General features: G+C 41.3%; 1 protein-coding gene across 2 annotated transcripts; it reads left to right on the top strand.

The window, feature by feature from the left end:
- Positions 1–1,211: 1,211 nt before the first annotated feature.
- tjp3 (tight junction protein 3) lies at positions 1,212–19,511 on the top strand. Of its 2 annotated transcripts, none has more exons than XM_087835937.1 (30): positions 1,212–1,454; positions 5,249–5,305; positions 5,763–5,884; positions 5,983–6,085; positions 6,176–6,524; positions 6,663–6,766; positions 6,878–7,067; positions 7,292–7,364; positions 7,491–7,588; positions 7,711–7,810; positions 7,939–8,118; positions 8,276–8,376; positions 9,080–9,164; positions 9,847–9,923; positions 10,037–10,130; positions 11,874–11,947; positions 12,091–12,163; positions 12,271–12,344; positions 12,469–12,532; positions 12,617–12,773; positions 13,092–13,200; positions 13,287–13,506; positions 13,597–13,802; positions 13,885–13,980; positions 14,110–14,189; positions 14,666–14,876; positions 14,999–15,099; positions 16,685–17,260; positions 18,631–18,689; positions 18,792–19,511. In XM_087835937.1, exons 1-30 carry the CDS (start codon positions 1,374–1,376, stop codon positions 18,910–18,912), a joined length of 4,035 nt encoding a protein of 1,344 aa, XP_087692063.1. In that variant the 5' UTR covers positions 1,212–1,373; the 3' UTR covers positions 18,913–19,511. The 2 variants fall into 2 exon arrangements, with proteins under 2 accessions (XP_087692063.1, XP_087692064.1); XM_087835938.1 differs by lacking the exon at positions 1,212–1,454 and adding an exon at positions 3,017–3,480.
- Positions 19,512–20,638: the final 1,127 nt, after the last annotated feature.

Below are 20,638 nucleotides of genomic sequence, written 5' to 3' on the forward strand. Positions count from 1 at the left end.
TAGCTGTAAAGTGTGTGTTTGCAGTACTACACACAAGACAACACAAGTAAGTCCACTGAGTGTGGAAGCCACAAAGCCCCTGGCCTTTGTAATTGCAGCCTCTTTGCTGATTGTGTAAACCTCTGGAGGATTTGTTCCACAAAGCTCTATATTTTACACTAGGAGGCTTTGCTTTTCCACATTCCCCAACGAACTCGTGTACTGGAGCCTCCTTGCCTCCGTCGGTTGGCGTTTGTTAGTTTGTTTCGATGATGCAACGTTGAAGAATTTTAGTTATGAATTTTAGTTAGGCCTCGGCATTCATAGTGAAACTCAAGCACAACAAGGTGACCTGGAGTCGACAGTCTGTAGTTTGCATATTGAATAGGCGACAGGAGTGGCCTCTCTATGAAAGCAAAACAAATAGAATATCCTGCTGCCGAGCACACTGCAGTCCTCGGCGTGAATGAGTGAGTTACCTACTACGAATGGTTTCACCTTTGCTACCTGTTTGTTTTTTTTAGCAACCGTAGACGTCTGTTTATTAAGATCAATTAATAATTCACACCTGGTGCTCGCGCTGACCTCATGTTGGCTAGTCCACCTGGCTGAACCCAAGTTGGCATCTAACATCTGTTTTGTTTCTCAAGTTTTATAATACAGACACTGATCTGTGGATGAGGGATTTAGGAAGTAATAAGCTGTTGGATAGTGTTTTCTAGTAGCTTCACCTCCTCTTTGTCCCCCTTCCTCCTCAATGATTTGGGTACATGTCACACTGAACACTGGAAAAAAGGCTACAACACGCCCATGCTGTGGGGCATATGTAAATGTTAACCATGGAACAGAGATAACATCGGGCTCTCTGTTGCCATTTCCTGATCCCGAGAAACAGCCTGTGTAGGCACATCAGGACACTTACACGAAGCTGGGAGATCCATAGTGCTGCAAACACCCCGTCAATTATTAACAGGCCAGTGCTCTCATTCCTCCGATGTAACCATGGCACCGAGCAGACAGAAACTCAGGCGGTAGCCTGGGATCTGCTCCTGCCTTGTGGGAAAGTAAGACGCGCACATACCACTGACAGCGGGAGCAAGTGGACCTGTTTGACTTTATGAGCCTGTCACGAAGGAAACTATTGGGCAGACGGACCTATGGAGCGATCTTCACGTGACTCCATTGGAAGCAGAGGGATGACAGTTGCTACTTTTATTTATTTTTAATTTTTCTTAGTTTTTCTTTTATGGCAAATTAATGTTTGTCGTGAAGAGGCTTGCAGACCTGCATCAGTGACCATGTGTGACTGAGACACAGACAGGATTATTTGCAGATTTGCAGACAGCTGGAGATCTTTGGTGTCTGTGAACGAGTGGGTCAGCACTGTTATCATTATGAAGTTGACAGAGCGACTCAAACGGCTGAAGCACTTGGGCTCTGTGCCTCCGGAGCCTCCGCCACTGCTGGTGGTGCCTGTAAGTGAATGGATAGTAGTAATTTTATTTGTAGTTCCTTTTTCTGTTACAGTAACCAAGCAGCTTTACATTAACTTCAGCTTTAAGAGAACTTCCCACCCCCACTCTTCCAGTGGTAGGTGGTAGTGCTCAATTTGAACCCACAGAATTTTATTTTTGTTTTCTTTATTTATGTTGAACAGTTAGTTGAAAGGTTTTGTTTTACAGTTAAAGAAAAGGTTTGTGAAGTGTTTTAAATCAGCAGAATTTCTTCATGTCTTGTTCATCAAATGTGTCAAAGTTGTGGAAAATGTATTCTTTATTGAACACACTGATTCGGTGACAGTTCAACTTGGCAAAAAGTACGCGAGTGACTTGTAAAACCTTTGTTTATCTACGTGTGCTCCATAGCAGGCTTTTTCCACAGTTCGGCGTAAGAAGGAATTAATTTTCACTTCAAAGAATCTGGGATATATTTATAGGACGGGCCTCGTTAGGTGATCTCAGTAAGGTCAAAGATTCTGAACATTAAAGCGTCGTTTCTCTTCTATTTTTAATCCCTCTGTCACTGATTTCCTTGTGACACAGTTTTGTTTTGTTTTTTTGCTCCTTCACCGAGCCCACACCCGAAGGTATAAAAAGAAGGCCTGAACCCCGAGGCTCCTTCTGTTATGCTTCACAGTTTGGAGGAAACAAAGCTGCTCTTTATTAGGGCTTTTCTTTCAGAAGTACACATCATGCTCTTGGTGTGATCTTCTCAGGAAGCGTACTCCTAAGCGACCTCCTTAAACTTCTTCCTGTTTTATTGTGGACAGATTAACATGGAGACGGTTAGAAATGTAGCTAGCCACCATCATATCATACGAATCTATGATTCTTCCCATACAACCCTGTGAAAGTTGCTGTGATAGAGCCATAACTGACAGAACAGACTTGTCATGTCATTGTTTATTTTTATTTATGAGGAGGAGCCCTTTCTGTAACACACATTTACAATTTTGTGTCTTAATTGGAACTAAAAGTAGCTTTTAGAGACATATTTTTCCCCCTTTAACTGTTTGTATTTAGACCTTTTCTTATAATTAGTTTAAACCTCTTAAGCTCTTTTGATATTCAAACTAAGCCTAAACCTTACAGTAGTATTAATATGTTTTAGTCTCAGTCGTCCACCAGCGTCTAAAATAATTATTTTGTAAAAAGACAATAGGAGGATTGTTTGTTCATGGATCCAGAGATATGACGTGTTGAAGGAGACATGTCTAAAACTTTGCATAAAATATGCAGAGATTTGACTTGCAAAATTCCACTGAAACAAGGTTTTTCCCACATAGAGGAATTAATTTTTTTACTGCCCCGGGAACTGGTTTGTGAAAACAAACAAACGCTTTCTTAATTTCAGTCTAATTTATTTAACCATAATAGACTGATTTCAATTACTGTATGTGCAATAACATTAACAGTCATGTGAACACACCGTTAAAAACTCCCGACCAATCAGTGACTGTCTGTTATTTAGAGCTAAATGATATTTTTCTGCCTTGAAATGAAAAAACGTTGAGCTTTCTAGTTCTTAGCTTGAATGTTCAAAGCTATACAAAAACGCAAGGGAGTGATTCCCCTACCTGACATATTTAAGGTGCTTCCCAGTTCTCCCCAGTTCTGGTGGGTTTAAGGCAGGGCAGATCCACCTTAAAAGCCGTGTTTATTTAAGGACACTAGAATGACTCTTAGAGTGGGCAAAGACTCAAAGGGGAGGAGCGCTTTCCAGGTGAGGTCTTTCAGTCTCTCTGCCCGGTGTGAGAGAAACACCCCAGCTGGTCATATTACAACCAATTTCAGCACGAGGATCTGGTTTCAGCCACCATCCACGCAGAGCTCACTGGCGGGCGAAGTAACCTGAGATTACTGGATCTGTGATTGTTTTTCTGTTGCCGGCTCCATATGGGATATAAAGAGCTGGCTGTTTGCTGAGCGCTGGAGGCAGCAGGTGTTTTGTTCAGGGTAGAAATCCCAGTAGGAAATGGAAGTCAGGTTCAAAGATCACATGGTGAGTGCAGATGAAAATAAACGAAGCGTTTATGGACTTAGTTATGCTTCCCTTTAGTGTGAAAAAAGCATAACTGTTAAAGATTTACAGAAATGTAAGGACACAAGTCATTAGTGATGTGCATTAGCTCCCTTAGATTAATGTTGTTTGAAGCTGGAAAAATGATGACCTGAAGATGGAGGAGTGTCCTAAAGGAGTGCAGCTGCAGGCTTGGCAGCCTTGGATCAGGCGTTTATTAGCAGATAACAAATCACTGTCGGCTGTCGTTTGTTTTTGTAAATAATCAATTTTCTTTTGGAATATGGACGATGCTCATATTTACATCTCATCTTTCTCTGATCTGTAACGATGCGATCTTTATCTGCAGTTTCACATGCAGCTCATTGCTTCGACATCGTGACCTACATCCAAAGTTAAATTTTAACTGGTTGTAAAGTCAGTGAGCTGTAAATGAGCTCTGTGAGCGTAGACCTTCCCGGCAGCTCAGTGTCCTTCTACATTAAGTTGTTTTGTATACTTTGTTGCTGATGTGATTTCCATAAAGGCATATACTCCAACTACTCATCAAGCCTATTCACGGACTCCTCAAAAAAGTTGCTTTGTTTGAAAACTGGCACTTAAGTGACCTTTCTGTGTCACTTGCAGCTTTGAATCTATAAATGCAACGAATCTACAGCAGATTTTAAAAAAGAATAAAAAAACGTAACTACTTCAGCTGCTGTTTCAGTCTACCTTATCATCAAATCAGAAAAAAGTCATGACCAGCTTTTGTTTGAATACTAATGTCAGTACTTGTATTTTGTTTTTTTTACCTTCTCCAGTTTATGATTAACCAGGTCAAACAAGAGGCCTGCTGTTCCCAGGTTAGACATTGTACACCTGCGAGTTTAAGGTTTTCCTGGTGATCATTTGTGAGATATTGTTTTTTTGTGTAACCTAATTTGAAAAACGAAATTGTATAATTAGGTTATGTGTTTGGGTGTGACTGGACGTTGGGTGCTCGGCTGATGTTGCTGTACTTTGAGCACTAATGTGCGTCAGGGCCTTGTACTTGTCGTGTGCCCTGTTCACAGTGTTTAAACAAACTCTAAGTCTAAGCAACACTACACCACTGTGTGTCTGACTTGAGTATCAGGCTTTACTCGTTCTGGCTGTAGCTTAGCAAGCGTCGTCCTCGGTGTATGAAATATAGTCCACGGCCAGGCTGCAGTGTTGGCTTGGTTTTTTTTTGTTGTTGTTTTTTTTTAATGCAAATCACGTTAGGCATGTTGCCATGTTCCTGTAAGTCAAAGGTCGTCTTTTTTCACTGATATAAATCCCTCCCAGAAGAATCTAATAGTTCCTTGTCACCAGTTGCTCTACAGTTTCGTTCATCCCGAGGTACTCGGCCAAACAGCCATGTCTGCCACTTGTTCCTTATCTCAGATGCCAGGATGGAAAGCTCTTATTTGAAACAATAAGCTAAATATTGTAACTTGATAAAGTTTTTCCAGTTGTTGGTTGGAGTCTGTGGTGTAAAGGTGGTTAAAAACATGCACACACATACCAGGTAGCCCCTCCTCCATACTGGTCAGGCAGGATTGCAACAGGTGAGAGCATGTTGAGATCAGGTTCATGTATTGGCACATTCTGTCTTCCACTCAGGCTCAGCTGTCCTCTCTGTAAGGACCTGGACTATATGTTGATTATGAGTTAATTAATCATGATTTATTATTGTCAATTGCTATAAAAAAAGATTATTTTTCTTATTGTGTTTTTTTTCCCTCAGAAACCAGGCATGGAGGAGATAACAATATGGGAGCAACATACAATAACACTAAACAAAGTAAGTGATTTTTTTTTGTTTGTTTGTTTGTCGTTGTTGTTTAATTGAATAATTGAGATATATATGTGAGGTGGTATGGTGAAACCGCTAGCGTGTTTTACTTTTCTAGTTGTTTAATCGACATGAAATAATCAGTCGGCTAAATTAAGTTTAACATGGAGATTCTAGTCTGTGGCTAAACAAATACACATGTGGAAAGTGTGTTTCGTTGTGGTTTCTGAGGGACCGTGTTCAAGTCCTCTTAGTTTCACAGCACAGGCTCCGTCAGGAATTCAGTGACACACCCTGCTGCACCCCACGGCACCAGCCAGCTCTTCGCTGTCCTCCCTCATTGTTGGCGACACTGGAATGTGTTCTTTCCTCCTCCTATCTCTCTACTGTATCTCCCACTCATGCTCATCCACCAACCTACTTCCCTGCACTCTTTACTGACCATCATTTTCTTTCTAAATGGCAGGATTCCAAACTAGGATTTGGTTTTGCAATATCAGGAGGCAGGGACAAGCCGCAGCCCGATGGGGACACGTCAATTCTGGTGTCAGATGTGCTGCCAAATGGACCAGCCATGGGACGGCTGTTGTAAGTCGGAGGCCTTTTGCTTTTAAGTGTAGAGACCTCTTTAAGATTTGACTGTTGAATGAACACCTGGCTGCCTGTGTATACTTGTACTTCTGCAGCACCAAAGACCAAATTGTCATGGTCAATGGCGAACCAATGGACAACGTCCATTCTAACTACACCATTCAGACCCTGAAGTCTTGCGGCAAGACTGCAAACATAGTAAGTGCGCACCGAGCCTTATTTAATTCGTGCCAAGTGGCTTCCAATCTTGGGTTTCTTTCTGATGGGCGTCTTCTGCGTCTTTCCCAGACAGTGAAACGTCCTCGTAAGATCCAGATCCCAGCAACCTCATCCACCAGACCCACTCGGGCAGCCTCGCACTCCAACTTGCTGGATGCGGACCCTCCGAGACGGCAACGACGCCACTCCGATGGGAGTGACAACATGGACACCAGCCGCAACCGTGATGATGACCGCTATCGCGCCGATGACCGTTATCGCACCAACGACCGTTACACGCGCCGAAGCCCCACACCCGAACGCAACGGGCTCGCGAACGCGGCGCCGTTGATTTCATCGGGGTACAAGAGGCTGCCGCTCAAAAATGTGTCAGAAAAACCCATCAGAACTACTTTGATTAAAAAGAAAACCACAGATGGTAAGATTTCAGGGATGAGAGCGAAGGGAAACCTTTTTTGTTTGTGAAGAAGCAAAGCTTTTTAGACAAAAAGAATCTGCTCAGCTCATCTTTTTTAAAGTGCTTATTTCAGTATTTCTGGCTTTATTTTTTCTGCAGAGTATGGACTGAAACTGGGCAGTCAGATCTTTATCAAGCACATGACAGAAACTGGCCTAGCTGCAAGGGAAGGCACCCTGCAGGAGGGCGACCTCATTCTCAAGGTAATATTTCACTTGTCTTGGAGTATTTTTAAGCTACAACTATTCTACAGGACTGGAAGATTTCATTATTAATCTTCAGTTTGTCTTAATCAAATTTGTATCTGTGAGCAGATCAATGGCATGACAACAGAGAACCTATCCCTGCTGGAGACCAAGCACCTGGTGGAGAAGAGTAGAGGCAAACTGACCATGACGGTCCTCAGGGATGACCGTAGATTCCTGGTCAGCATCCCAGAAGTGGAGGACAGCCCCCAGAACAGCGATTATGAACGTCGCAAAGACAGCAGCTCAGAGCTGGATGGTAAGGGAATCAAACAGAAGGGAAAGGTGGAGAAATCAAAACGGTGAAGCAGCTTCTACTTATTTCATGGGTGAAATCAAAGTCCTGTGAAGTCGGTCTGATCCTGTAATGTCCCTCATGCTTTTGGGCTACAGGCTCAGATGAATTAATTCAAGACTATCTTGCAAACACCCCCCTGTATAGCTTGAAAAGTTGATACATTTTCTGTTTCTGTGTCCCATCAGAAATTTCAGACATTGATGAGGACGTTCGAGCCCACAGGACACGTCTAACCGCCAAAGAGAGGCGGACACGCAGGTACAGACTTGACCCTGTCAGCCCACCTAGTAAAAACTAAGTCCACCGATGTAATGCACAAAAAACGTTAATCTTTTATTGGATTTGATCGAAAAGCACTGAAGAAATCTTTTATTTCTCACACAGAACAAAAGCTGAACCTCCACTGCCAAAGTCTCGGGATCAATCGCCTGTGCGCTCCACCTTATCCCGGCCACCTGTAAAAGCCTACGCTCCTCGGCGAGGTCAGTCCTGGAGAGAATTACTTTATTTTATTTTATTTATTTTTTTGTGCAGAAGCACAAAGATGCTTGTACTCAAACCAGCACTGATTTTCTGGTTTTCTAACTGTTGATTGTTTATTCAGCTCCGTCTGAATCTGAGTCCGACCACAGTGCATCTCCTCCTCCTCCTCCAGTCAGGAGAGAGAGGGACAGGGACAGCCTGGACCAAACCAACAAATACAAGTCAGTTCACACGGATGATATCATTAAAATGATCTAGGTTTATTTTATTAAAGTATATATACATTACTACATATTAAATGCAGTTAAAACTGTATGCGACATTATTTTTGCTTTTACTCTTTGAGCAGATCTCTGTCGGGCGTCTCTACCCTCCCCAACCCCAAATCCTCTCCTGTTGCTCTCAACTGGACTGCACCCGCCTCCTCCACTTCCTCACGCCCTCGCAGGCCGGTGTCGGAGTCAGACTCTGACCCCGAAGGTTCCCTACCCCCACGCAGAGATGGCCCTCGTCTGGACAGTAGATACAAGTACGGACGTTTCTTTATCCAGTTGCAGGAATAAACAACAAAAGCACCGAGATCACTTGCAGAGAAATATTCAAAAACAGAAGCCATAATTTGCATCATCAGTTATTTTGGTAAACAATTATTCATTCACGCCCAAAACCCTTTCTTGTCTCTGCAGAGTTCTGCCTGATCGTTACTCAGGCCGGGCATCTTCCCCCATCGTTGTTCGCCAAGATCCACCAAGGAGGGTCAACTCACCTGTGAGAGGCCCGCCTCCAGGTCCGCGCAAAAACACGCAAACAATCCAGTCTCCTTGTGATGTACACATCCCGGATTTTGTCTCACACCTCCTTGGAAATATTTACTTTATCTTTTAATGTTTGCTTATGACCACGTGTCAGCAGTGAGATGAAGCTAAGGCCAGAGCAGAATATGAAAGATGCACATGAAAACATAAGATGGCTTGTAAGTGAATGAATGTAGAAGAGTAAAAGAGGATTAATCCAGCAGTGCACGTATGAATGCATGTAACACTGCAGAGGCTGAGGGATGATTATTGCAATACACTTCAAATATAGAAGGAAATGATGGCTAAAGAATAATATTCATGTAAATATTTTTGAAAGCATTATTTATAAGTGAGTAGATCAAAGCATAAAGGTGGAAAACATTATGTATAACTCTTCATTCAATCGTCTCATTTTCCATTTTCCAAGAAAGGAGAGACGACAGATGCAATAATCATAAATAATGTTGGGTAATAAAGAAACTGTAGTATCTGAAAACAGTTGTACAAATGTGATTCCACACATGAGCATTAAAGATACTGGATTTTGAATTGTGGAGATTTGAGGTGTCTCGGGAACGTAAACACACAATGGAAAAGCTGCAGATTAATCAGAAGTAAATATGTTGTTTACTGTTTAAATTAAAAACAAAATATGAATAAAATTAATCTGTAAACACTTTTCTTTCTCCTCAGATTCTGACTCCGAGTCGGATGGCTTCTCTGAGCCTCCTCAGAGGCGTAGCACCACATACAGTCAGGACTCTCTCAGCAGATACAGGTACACATGAAACCCCCACACCTACCTGAAACCCAACAAGATCTCACGGACCGGAAACTGAGCAGACTCTGTGGCTCTCTGGTTGTTAAACTTAGTTAATCATATATATTTTTTATTTTTAATGTTAAACTACCTAACCTTTGCTCTTTGAGTTGTTTAAATTTGATTTTCATTTTGTGCTTTGTCTCATTTTGAAATTTCTTTTTATTTTGTCTGATTTTTCTGTTTTTGACTGTGTACAGAATCTGTGCTTTAATTTTGTTGACCAATAAAATAAAACTGAACATGTCCTCTCCTATATGTGGCTGAAGTGTTGATTAAATCTAGGACACTCGTTGCAGCAACAATCATATCGTAGAATAATTCCCTAAGACTCAAATCAAGTCTTTCAAATTTTTGCGTACTGTGCATGTGTTATACAGCATGTTTGAATCTCACAGTGAGCATCACAATCACGTAGCTAATAGCTAAACTTAATAGAGTGGCTAATTTCAATCAGTCACAAAGCAGTTTACCGCCAAAGAGAGAGCTTCCCTCAAACAGAATAAGGTGAATATTCAATATTTTAGTCTCATCCTCTCATCAATAATCGTCTATTAGCCGCTGGTCCCCGTCGCCAAACGTAACTGAGATTTGTTGTCTTCCTCCTCCCTCACTCCCACCTCCCTCTCTTCTCTTCCAGGGTCCTGCCAGATGTTTCCCTGCAGCCAGAGGTGGAACCACCAAAATGGAGCATTGCCAGCAATCCACCACAGAAAGGTGTGTGTTTTGTAGTGAGCAGTGGGAGTCCTGGAATCTAAAAGGACGCATGAGTCATCTAACAAATAATAAAACTTTCCATAAAGACAGTGTTGACTTATTGATCTCCACAGCGAATTCGGACTCTGAATCCGAGGCCAGTTACGCGGCAGTCCCCAAGAGGGAATCCATCGGCAGTAAAAACTCAGCAGCCAGAAATAGATACAGGTGAGAGACGCCTTCCACTTTGACTGTCTCATCAAACGCATGAGTCGTGCCTCAAGTGCTTCATGCTTCTCCACGTATTTATTTTTATTTATTTATATCCACCTTCTTTTGATTATAATGGAACTTAATGCCTCGTTTTGTTCAACATAGCAAAAGATACACTTGAAAAACTTCCCAGAAATCATCATCTGGTTACTCACAAAAAAAGGAAAAAGAAGATCAGATCAGTTTCATATAGGAACTGATTTCTCTCTAAGGGAGCTACACCCACTGACCACATCACTGTGTCAGAAGGAAGCACACACGAGGGGATCGTGCTTTAATGTCACGTTAATGTCACTTCCTTCGGTACCTACAGCTTCCCTTGTTGTTCCGAAGGAAAATGGTTCCTACATGAAACCCCTCAGTTTAATAAACTGCTTCTAAAAATAAACACTGCAGCCGACTCTTTCCAAATTAATATTATTTTATTTTGTTTGTCAGTTTTGTTTATGTTTACTATCCTAATATAAAAGCTCACACATGTCTGAGTATGAACTCCTACGTGATCAGGAATTTAAGCGACCAAACTCGACACACAGGTATGTCTTAGGCCCCTGAAGCTTATCTGTACCAGATATTTCTTGATGTTGCTAAGCAACCACATATCAACAGAGACATTGTTAGCATTGATGCACCTCTGACACCTTTGTAACGCCACAACATTTTAATATAATAATATTTATATTCACAAAAGTTGAAGATGATGGTTAATGCCGCTATATTGCGCAAAAGTCTTGAGCTTTCTATTTGTATTTTTTGTTTTTTAAGCAGTCTCGAGCACTTCTCTAGTCTTTCTGAAGAGTTTTCAGTCCAGTCCTTGTACCTGTCCATTTTCAGAGGAAGGTTTTGATTTGTTAAGCCACTTAACACCGACCTATGAAGCATCCAGAACTAGTGCAATGCAAAGAACCAATTTTCAATCATATTTTAACTTTTTTTTTGCCTTATTTACTGTATTTCCATGTATGTTTGCACATTTCAGTAAATTACCTCAACCATTGTAAATGTAAATGTGTATGCGTTAGTCCCCGTAGGGAAATTACTCCTCTGCATTTAACCCATTCACCCAGTGAAGCAGTGGGCAGCCACCAATGCAGCGCCCGGGGATCAGCGTGTAGGGACGGTACCTTGCTCAGGGGTACCTCAGGGTAGCTGTTCAGTGGAGTCGAACCCCCGACCTTCCGATCATGGGGCAACCACCCTACCTACTGAGCTATCCCTGCCCCCTATCCCCATTTTCCATTTTCCAAGAAAAATGTCATGAAATAAGTGGTGATACGAGACTTTTGCACAGTACTTATTTATTCCACTTTTAGCAAAGGCTAGAAATAATTTAAAGCTGCAACTGTAGAAAGAGAAAGTGAAAATATGAGAAATGCAAGTTACAGCTTCACTATGAGCTGCGGGAAATCACACCGAGAGGATGTCCGACAGGTTTTTATGCTTACCGCAAACACAACTGTTGCCTGATAGTAACGTGCTTTGTGCACACGGGGGCTCATTACATGACTTCCTGCAGTGATTGCATCACATAATATTCAAACTGCCGACTTAGAAAACCACACGAGATTTCGATATAACTAACAGGCACTAACTTGACCGTCAATTTATGGCTTTTGCGTTTCTCATCGTATGTTTAGGGAACATTTAACAAGATGACGGCTGAAATTTAATTCAGTTTTCCCCCCATTCTTCTCTCAGAGTGCCTACTTCAGTGCCTGTAAAGCAGGAACCTCCTCATCGAGCCCCGTCGCCCGCTAGACCGCCTCCAGATGGTCAGCTGATTACTTTTTTGCTTCATCTTCAACCTCTCTTTCTCTCTGTTTTAGATAAAAGCATTAGAGCACCACAACCAAAGAAAATCCTCACAAACTGAAGTCTCCCTGCTTAAACTTTTCATATTTTTTTTAAAAACCAGATTCCTCTGAGTCAGATGAGCTTTCACATCTTAGGAGGTCTGGCAGCTCTGAGCGGGGGAACAGTTACTGCAGGTACATCAGGAATTAATTCATTACAATCAGATTGAAATATGGCAGCCCGAAATGTATTTTCTCTTAAATAACCAATATTACTGATTTCTGTTTTCTCCACCTCAAAGTGCTCCTCGTGCTGCAAATGGAAACGGCACCATCAGGTCTGGGATTTCAGTCAAGGACAACCCGCCCATCTACTGTAAGGCTCAGGATGTGTAGCATGATTAGCATAAATAAGTTTTCGATCTGTGGGTTGAAATAAACAAACCTTTCTTATGAGTTGACATCTTTTAGGCGTCTAACCATCTCTGCATTTCTTCCAGCCAAACCTGAAGAAGAGCCCCTCTATTCCCTGCCTCCAGATTCATACCCATCATCTATTCCAGGGTGAGTGCCGCATTTGCTTAAAGCGTTGCCCCGTGTCTTAGCGTCATAGCAACAGTAATCTGATTCCTTCGGTTTCCCCTTTAGGTACAGCTCAGATGTGAAGACAGTGTCATTTATAAAGGAGAGCAGTTTGGGTCTTAGACTCGTGGGAGGCAACGATGTTGGGATCTTTGTAGGCGGAGTCCAGCCACACAGCCCTGCGTATGAAAACGGGATGAAGGAGGGAGACCAGATCATGCAGGTGACCTTTGTTTGCACACCTTATATGGAAGTGGTTATGGCGGCATAGATTAACAGCGTCTTGTCCAGTTTAGAAAAACTCTTTAGTTTAAATGAGATATTTATGCTCATTTGCATTTCTATAGTTGTTGTTGTCATCGCCGTCGTCATGTCATATGTACAGAGTAAAACCATAATATGTACCACTGTCCAAAACCTTATGCCCCTAGCTGTACATTTACATTGTTATTTGACACCTGTCCATTTTTTTTTAATATTTTAAATATGACAGAAAAAGACCAGAGTCCAAGTTCATCCCTGTTCTTCTTCTTCTTTTCAGGTTAATAAAGTTGATTTTGGCCATTTCACACGAGAAGAAGCTGCCAACTTCCTCCTTGAGCTCAGGACAGGAGAACGGGTGGAAATCTCCACGCAGCATAAGATGGACAGTAAGTGAAGAGCAAAACCTTAATATGACACCGAGATTACTTCTGTTGTGTCACAAGTCACAAAATCGTATTTCGTCTATCTTCAGTTTACAAAAAGATCCTCAAGTCCAACCTGGGAGACAACTTCTACATCCGCACACATTTTGACCATGACCCCGATAACCCCATTGGTCTGGGCTTCACCAGAGGAGAGGTGTTCAGAGTGGTGGACACAATGCATCGTGGAAAGATAGGCAACTGGTTGGCTATCCGCATGGGGAATGACCTGCACGAGATGGACAAGGGCACTATCCCAAATCAGATCAAGTAAGGAGAAAGGAAACGATAAGCAGATGAAGATCTATTTGCGTCCACGAGGACTGTTTCAGTTTTTGCATCTGCCGTCTTTTCCTGCAGGGCAGAGAAGATGGCCAACATCGAGAAGGCACAGCGGGCGACCGGAGAGAGGCAGGCATCCGGACCGAGAGCCGAATTCTGGAAATTACGGGGGCTCCGAGGGAATAAGAAGAACGAGAAGAACATGCGACGGAGTCGCGAAGACCTGCTGCAGCTCACCATTCAGGGCAAATTCCCAGCTTATGAGAGAGTCCTGCTCAGAGAAGGTTGGCATTTATACCCTCACACAGATACTTTGTTTCATGCATAAAGGTCCAGGTTTAACAACGTTTACTGGTTTTTCTCCAGCTAATTTCAAGCGGCCAATTGTTATTCTGGGACCTCTTAATGACATTGCCATGGAGAAGCTGGCACGAGAGATGCCTGATGATTATGAAGTGGCAGGTTGGTTTGTTTTGGGCAGTTTTGATACCCCTTTTTTATTCTTGAGTATTATTTCCCTCCTTTTTCACTTTTTCTCCTCATCTTCTATTTTATATTAAATATTTTGGGGGTGTTGTTATATTTCTACAGAGATGGTTCCTCGCAGTGGAAGTGCAGATGGCGGCTCCACAGTTATTAAATTGGACACTGTGAGGAGAATAGCAGAGAAGGTGAGCAGTAACATTACATTTGTTTACAGTCATGTTTTCAAAATTCAAATTCAAATTTTTTATTTGTCACATACACAGTCATACACAGTACGATATGCAGTGAAATGCTTGGACAACTGCTCGTGACCTAAAGAAAAAAAGAGAAGGCTATGAATAAGATAGGAAATAAATATGAAAATAAAAAAGGGTAAATTTAACCAGGAAGGAATAAAATAAAATAAAATATAAAAATTAAGTTAAGAATGAGATAACTGTACAACACAAATTAGAACGAAGGGTAAATTTAACTGGGAAAGAATAAGATAAAATATATAAATTAAAGTTGAAAATAAAATAACTGTACAACAAAATACACAGTATAGAAATATATAAGAATGTATGAAGAAATATAAATATAAATATATATATACACACACAATAACAGCAGCTGTGTCTTTGGTATTTCCTCTTTGATTTTTTTCCCTCTCTCTTCCCAGGATAAGCACCCTCTGCTGGATATCACTCCCACTGCAGTGGAAAGGCTCAACTACATCCAGTACCACCCCATGGTTTTGTTCTTAGACCCTCACAACCGCAAGGATGTCAAGACCATGAGGCAGAGGTACAGCCCCAAATCCAGCAAGAGCTCCAGACGCCTTTACTCACAGGCCATCAAAATGAGAAAACACTGCAGCCACCTTTTCTCGGGTAATTTTAACACTTAAAGCTTTTTCCAGTACATCTATGAGGAAATAAATTTTTCTCTGTCTGCTGGTACAAGTTAAAATGTTTACTTCTTTTGATTTATTTTTTTGTTTTTCCCCCTTCAGCTCGAGTGGACTTGGATCCCAGCTCCCACTCTTGGTATGAAAGTCTAAAGAATAAGATTCGCCACGAGCAGACCAAACCCGTCTGGGTGTCTGAAGTCACGGTACAACACACGGCTTCTCTTCACACACACATCTGTACACTAAAGCGATTATGAGATATTATTTTATATACAGATCGATGTGGTGTTTTTTGGTTGTTGTTTTTTTTCTTAATTTATTGCTTTAGTTCTTATAGCAATCTAATGAGAGCACCGACTCTCATGATGTAGTTTTACATCTTTCTGTTTATTAATCCAAGTGCTGTGTGGCTCAAATGATCCATAAACCTGATTATTAGTTAATTTACACGCATATTAAGCCACAAGAAACAGTAGTTTGAACTACAGTTCGTTATTGACCAAAAAGCGAGCCAACGTGAAATTCTAGAAATCTGCAAAAAGAAAAACAAAAATTGCACCTGTAATTAAAAACAAAGCTTATGATGATGAGTTTGTGATGCTGGTGTGATTGAACCAGCTTTAAAAAAATTCTCGGCTACAAAAACAAAATGAAGCATAGCACTCTGCGTGGTCCCAAAGACTGTACATAAAAGATGGACAGGCCATCTTTGCTGGGGTACACTAGCTGCAAAAAGACATGCAGTTCTATGGAAGTCTGTGAGAAAATGACCCTCTGGCTTCTCTGACTGCTAACCTGTGTAAATGCTTTCCTGATGAGTTTATGGTCTAGAGCAGGGGTGTCAAACTCAAATACACAGTGGGCCAAAATTCAAAACTGGAACAAAGTTGCGGGCTAACATTAATATTTATTGAAAAAAAATCTTCCTCCAGATATAAGAATGAATCTTTTCTTATGGACTCAAATAAGTTTTGCTGGAAAACTGAATATGGAACAAGCAAAGCTTAATACTAAACAATATAGATATTCAATTCAATTCAATTCAATTTTATTTATATAGCGCCAAATCCCAACAAAAGTCGCCTCAAGGCGCTTCATAGATACAGAGAAAAACCCAACAATCATATGACCCCCTATGAGCAAGCACTTTGGCGACAGTGGAAAGGAAAAACTCCCTTTAACAGGAAGAAACCTCCGGCAGAACCAGGCTCAGGGAGGGGCGGGGCCATCTGCTGCGACCGGTTGGGGTGAGAGAAGGAAGACAGGATAAAAGACATGCTGTGGAAGAGAGACAGAGGTTAATAACAGATATGATTCAATGCAGAGAGGTCTGTTAACACATAGTGAGTGAGAAAGGTGACTGGAAAGGAAAAACTCAATGCATCATGGGAATCCCCCGGCAGCCTACATCTAAAGCTGTATAATACCAGTAGGCCAGATCTAATAGTAATTTGGTATGGCTTCGCGGGCCAAATGTAATTAGGCTGCGGGCCAAATTTGGCCCGCGGGCCAGAGTTTGACACCTATGGTCTAGAGTTTTACGTCTTTTTCTGAAGTTCACTTCTTACTTTATGGTTTCGTTAGTCAAAAATGAGAATAAAGCAGATTATGGTATCATAAGAGCGTGCAGCACCCGCAGTTTCTTCCCTCTTTAATACAGAGTTTGATATAGTGGTGATATATTTTACAAAACAAATTGTTTTAATTAATATTTTTTCCATTGATTATTTATTGTAAAGTTAGTTAAACACTAATAACTAAAGCTGTTTGATTTCTCTGTGTGCACAGTTGGAGAGTGGTGGAGAACAAGATTTGGATGCTTTGGACCAGAACCAGACTGACTACCTCAGTGCTGCTAGCGACCTGGAGGACACCGATGGAGAGGGCTTCACAGATGACGCCTACACTGACAACGAGGAACTCGAGGAGGCTTACCCTGGTCAGAATACAGCCAAGGTCCCCGGGGGCTCCAGGGTAGCTGGAGCTGCTTTAGCTCGATCATCCGAGCCAGCGTTTGAACACCACAGCCCCTCGATAGAACCCGAGGAAAGCGATGACGCGTACGGAGTCAGAGAAGTCCCGCCAATAATGCACGTACCTGAACCCAGGTCACCTCGTCAGGCGAATTACAGCCCGCCGCGGAGCGATGCCGAGGAGGAAGATGCCTCTCATCGCAGTTTTACAGACTCAGATTTCAGCGCTCTTGATGTAGCTTCACACGCCGCTCCGTCTGAAGGACCGCCAGATTTTAGAGCCCCCGACCCCACAAGTCAGTACTCAGTGGACGAGCCTTCATACACAGAGGAGGAGCCGGAGAGCTTCCAACACGCCAGCCTGTCTGCTATCGAAGACAGATTAGAGCAGGTTTGTGCCCTCATTAAAGCAGTTACTGGATACCACTTCTTTTTTTTTTTATCCTTTTATTTAAAACCAGCTGTGTTTCAGTCCTTCACTTAACAACAGACAGTTTTGATAACAAAAGATTAATTTAATTTTTGAAACGATAAAACAAAATTAAGTATTACTTCTAGCTTTTACTCAAGTTTAACGAAACTTGAATTTAAAATGAGGGACATTTAAGGACGTCAACTAAGACTAAACAGATTTAGTTTAAAAAAGTAATTAATTAAAAAAAAAAAAAAAACATCATCCAGAGTGTGCCAATGTTTTATTTTGTTTTGGATTTTTCTGTTCCTAAGAATGTGCACAATTTAATAAATCCCAGGACAATGTGTATTAATACATCTGAGTAATACAGTATTCAATTCAATTCAATTTTATTTATATAGCGCCAAATCCCAACAAAAGTCGCCTCAAGGCGCTTCATAGATACAGAGAAAAACCCAACAATCATATGACCCCCTATGAGCAAGCACTTTGGCGACAGTGGAAAGGAAAAACTCCCTTTAACAGGAAGAAACCTCCGGCAGAACCAGGCTCAGGGAGGGGCGGCCATCTGCTGCGACCGGTTGGGGTGAGAGAAGGAAGACAGGATAAAGACATGCTGTGGAAGAGAGACAGAGGTTAATAACAGATATGATTCAATGCAGAGTATTCAGACAAGTTCAGAGGATAAAAGGAAATAATAATAATACAGGCCTGGTCAGATGACATGCTGTGGTGAATGATGAATTTCCAGAGCTGAGCATTTGTTTCCTTTAAACAATCTGTAATCGATTACAAAATTCCCTCAGGTTTTCTTAACTGAAGGTGTTGCATCCTTTAAAAACCCCCGAAAAACTCAAGGTTCATTGGTTTTTCTTGTTTGTCTACTTCTTGTTTAAAAGAACGTGACTATGTTTAGTTGACACAGAAAGTTCTGGAGGTGTTTTCAAGGAGAAAGTTATGAAAATTTGTAGTCTGTTTTATTTCCAACTTTTTAAATGCAAAGCTCCTAAATTAAATTCACATTTACCTTTTTAATAATTTTTTCTTTTTTCACCCTCATTTTTGGTACCTTATCATAAATTCTTCCTGGCTATGGAGGTGATGCCGAATTGGCACACATATAACAACCTCATTTTAAATTCAGTATAAAGATTATAGTAAGTGTGGTTACTGTTTTTGAAGAGGTTTACAGCCTGTTTATCATCATGAATACAGAGACTAGGACAAATCCTCAATGTATTAACTGGTTCGGAAAGGCTTATGTGGATTTTAAAATCCATCTCTTAAAATAGTCTCTTAAGACTAAATAATTGTGAGAAGTCACTGTTTTATATCCTCTGTTACAGGCTCGCTCGAGAGAGGAAGAGCCCAGAGATGAGGAAAAGAAAGCCCCGCAATTCATCGTGTAAGTCTTCTTGAGCCGTCTGCGGGTTTATGGGGTTCATGGAGTAACGCCAGACTGAGGCTGTGCGCTGATTTTTGACCCATCTGTTCTTCTCCCGTACAGGCTCGCACATCACCACCAAGCAGTCCAGTTCAGACGCACACAGATCCAGGGCAGCGACAGCTCTGAGGATGAATTTGACGATGCGGACGATATGGAATGGGGTCCCGCAACTGAGCTTTAGATGCCGAGAGGACTGATGCGGCTTTTCCTTGTGATCTACAAAGGACGTGGAAATGATTTCATTCCCGCACTGAACTCTGTTGTCTTGGATGGTATTGTCATAGTGTTTTTAAATTCATGTAAAGGGAGCCTCGTTCAGGTGTCACTGTAGCCTTTGATGACAACTGCAAGTTTTAAAGTCACCAAAAATCCTCTCAGATGAATGTTGAGATCAAAGTGCCTGATTTGTTTTTTTTTTTTCAGTGTTTTTTGTATTTATAAAAAACAAAACAAAACTCTTTGTGAAACGAATCAATTTCAAATATGTTTTATAAGAAATCCTATGAAATATGCATCATTTTAGGAATAGCAAGGACATTTATACTTTAGATTTTTCTACATTAAACTGTTTGTTCTTCTGATTTTAAAATGGGTTTGTTTGATGATGCAGGACGACGAAAACGTACTTGTTCAGCTTCATTTTACCAAGCTGTCACTTAAGATCACTCATATTAACATAAGTGAAACTGTGAATATTACATGTGTTACTATGGACATTCACTGGATAGTAAGAGTAAAAGATTGGCACACTATTTAAGTTACCACTGACTGTCAGAGGCGTCAAAGATTCACTTTGTTGTTGTTGCTTTTTTTTTTTTTTTAATATATATAAATATTAAAAAAAAATCTATTTGGTAATATTAGCATCTAAAAATTAAAACTGAGATATTTTCTCCCAAACTTCAATCTTTGGCATTCCTTTTTTAGTAACCTTTAGTATAGTGGTGTTTACTGTAAACGAAGGATTGTACCAGGAAGTGCATCCAGCACAAAACATGCAGAGCTACCCGCTGGTTTGACTACTTTCTTAAATAAATAAAGGCTCTGTGGTTAGGGGTCCATATTGTTATTGAAACAATGGTTTTAATTGCCTTTAATGTACAAACACATGAATATGTGCTGTAATATTTGTGTGTCACTCATCGGTGATTAGTATTAATATGCCTGTGCAAGAGGTGGACATGCAGATTCACACATCTGCACAAAGAAACTGCAAAAGGAATGTCAATTAAACAAAACAAGAATTTTCTAGATGGTTATTGTTGACACGGTTTCATTTTTCCCCTTTTTGAAATTCCCAGAAAGTAAATTTAGATTAGTTTATCCTCCTCTTAAAATGCGGGAGTCTGAATTAATCCTGTTTTTGTATGACTTTAACTTCATATAGTGGATCTCAAACCGCGTCAACTCAACTCTATTGAAATAAAACATGAACTGATACAGATTCGGTACTTGCTGTGATCAAATGCTATAAATTGAGGTTACTTGGGATCTATTTTGCTTCCATACAATTCATTTAACATTATTATCAGATGTAGTTTAACAATTTCTCCGCTTAACTGATAATGAAAAAATTAAACCTCGGTCTAAAGCGGTTTCGGGGCGCATGTACACCTCGGGGTTTTAATTCTGTGGCCCGAGCAGGTGCACAAAGGGGCGGAAGGTTACCGTCAAAAGCGTCGGGTGTTTCAGATGTTGGAAACGCACGTGTGTCAGGATGGACTGATTGCAGCTGTGAACGTGAACGAGGCAACAAGTTGTTGCTTGTGTTCGCTGCTTCTGACTTCACCAGAAGAGACGCCGTCGGGACCGCATTCCCCCGCGTGCACCTCAACCTGAATTAATCCTCGCGAAGCTCGGTGGACAACAAAGGTGCGACTCATCCGTGCGTCTTTCCTCCTCCTCCC

The sequence above is a fragment of the Neolamprologus brichardi genome, chromosome 23 (genome assembly GCF_056152115.1).
Source record: "Neolamprologus brichardi isolate AB-2024 chromosome 23, ASM5615211v1, whole genome shotgun sequence".
NCBI classification, from domain to species: domain Eukaryota; kingdom Metazoa; phylum Chordata; class Actinopteri; order Cichliformes; family Cichlidae; genus Neolamprologus; species Neolamprologus brichardi.

Bases quoted from the DNA above. Each gene is read 5' to 3' on its own strand.
- tjp3 (XM_087835937.1), top strand. From the start codon at position 1,374: ATGAAGTTGACAGAGCGACTCAAACGGCTGAAGCACTTGGGCTCTGTG. The intron at 6,086-6,175 runs GTAAGTGCGCAC...CGTCTTTCCCAG, and splicing joins GCGGCAAGACTGCAAACATA to ACAGTGAAACGTCCTCGTAA. The intron at 13,981-14,109 runs GTTGGTTTGTTT...ATATTTCTACAG, and splicing joins TGATGATTATGAAGTGGCAG to AGATGGTTCCTCGCAGTGGA.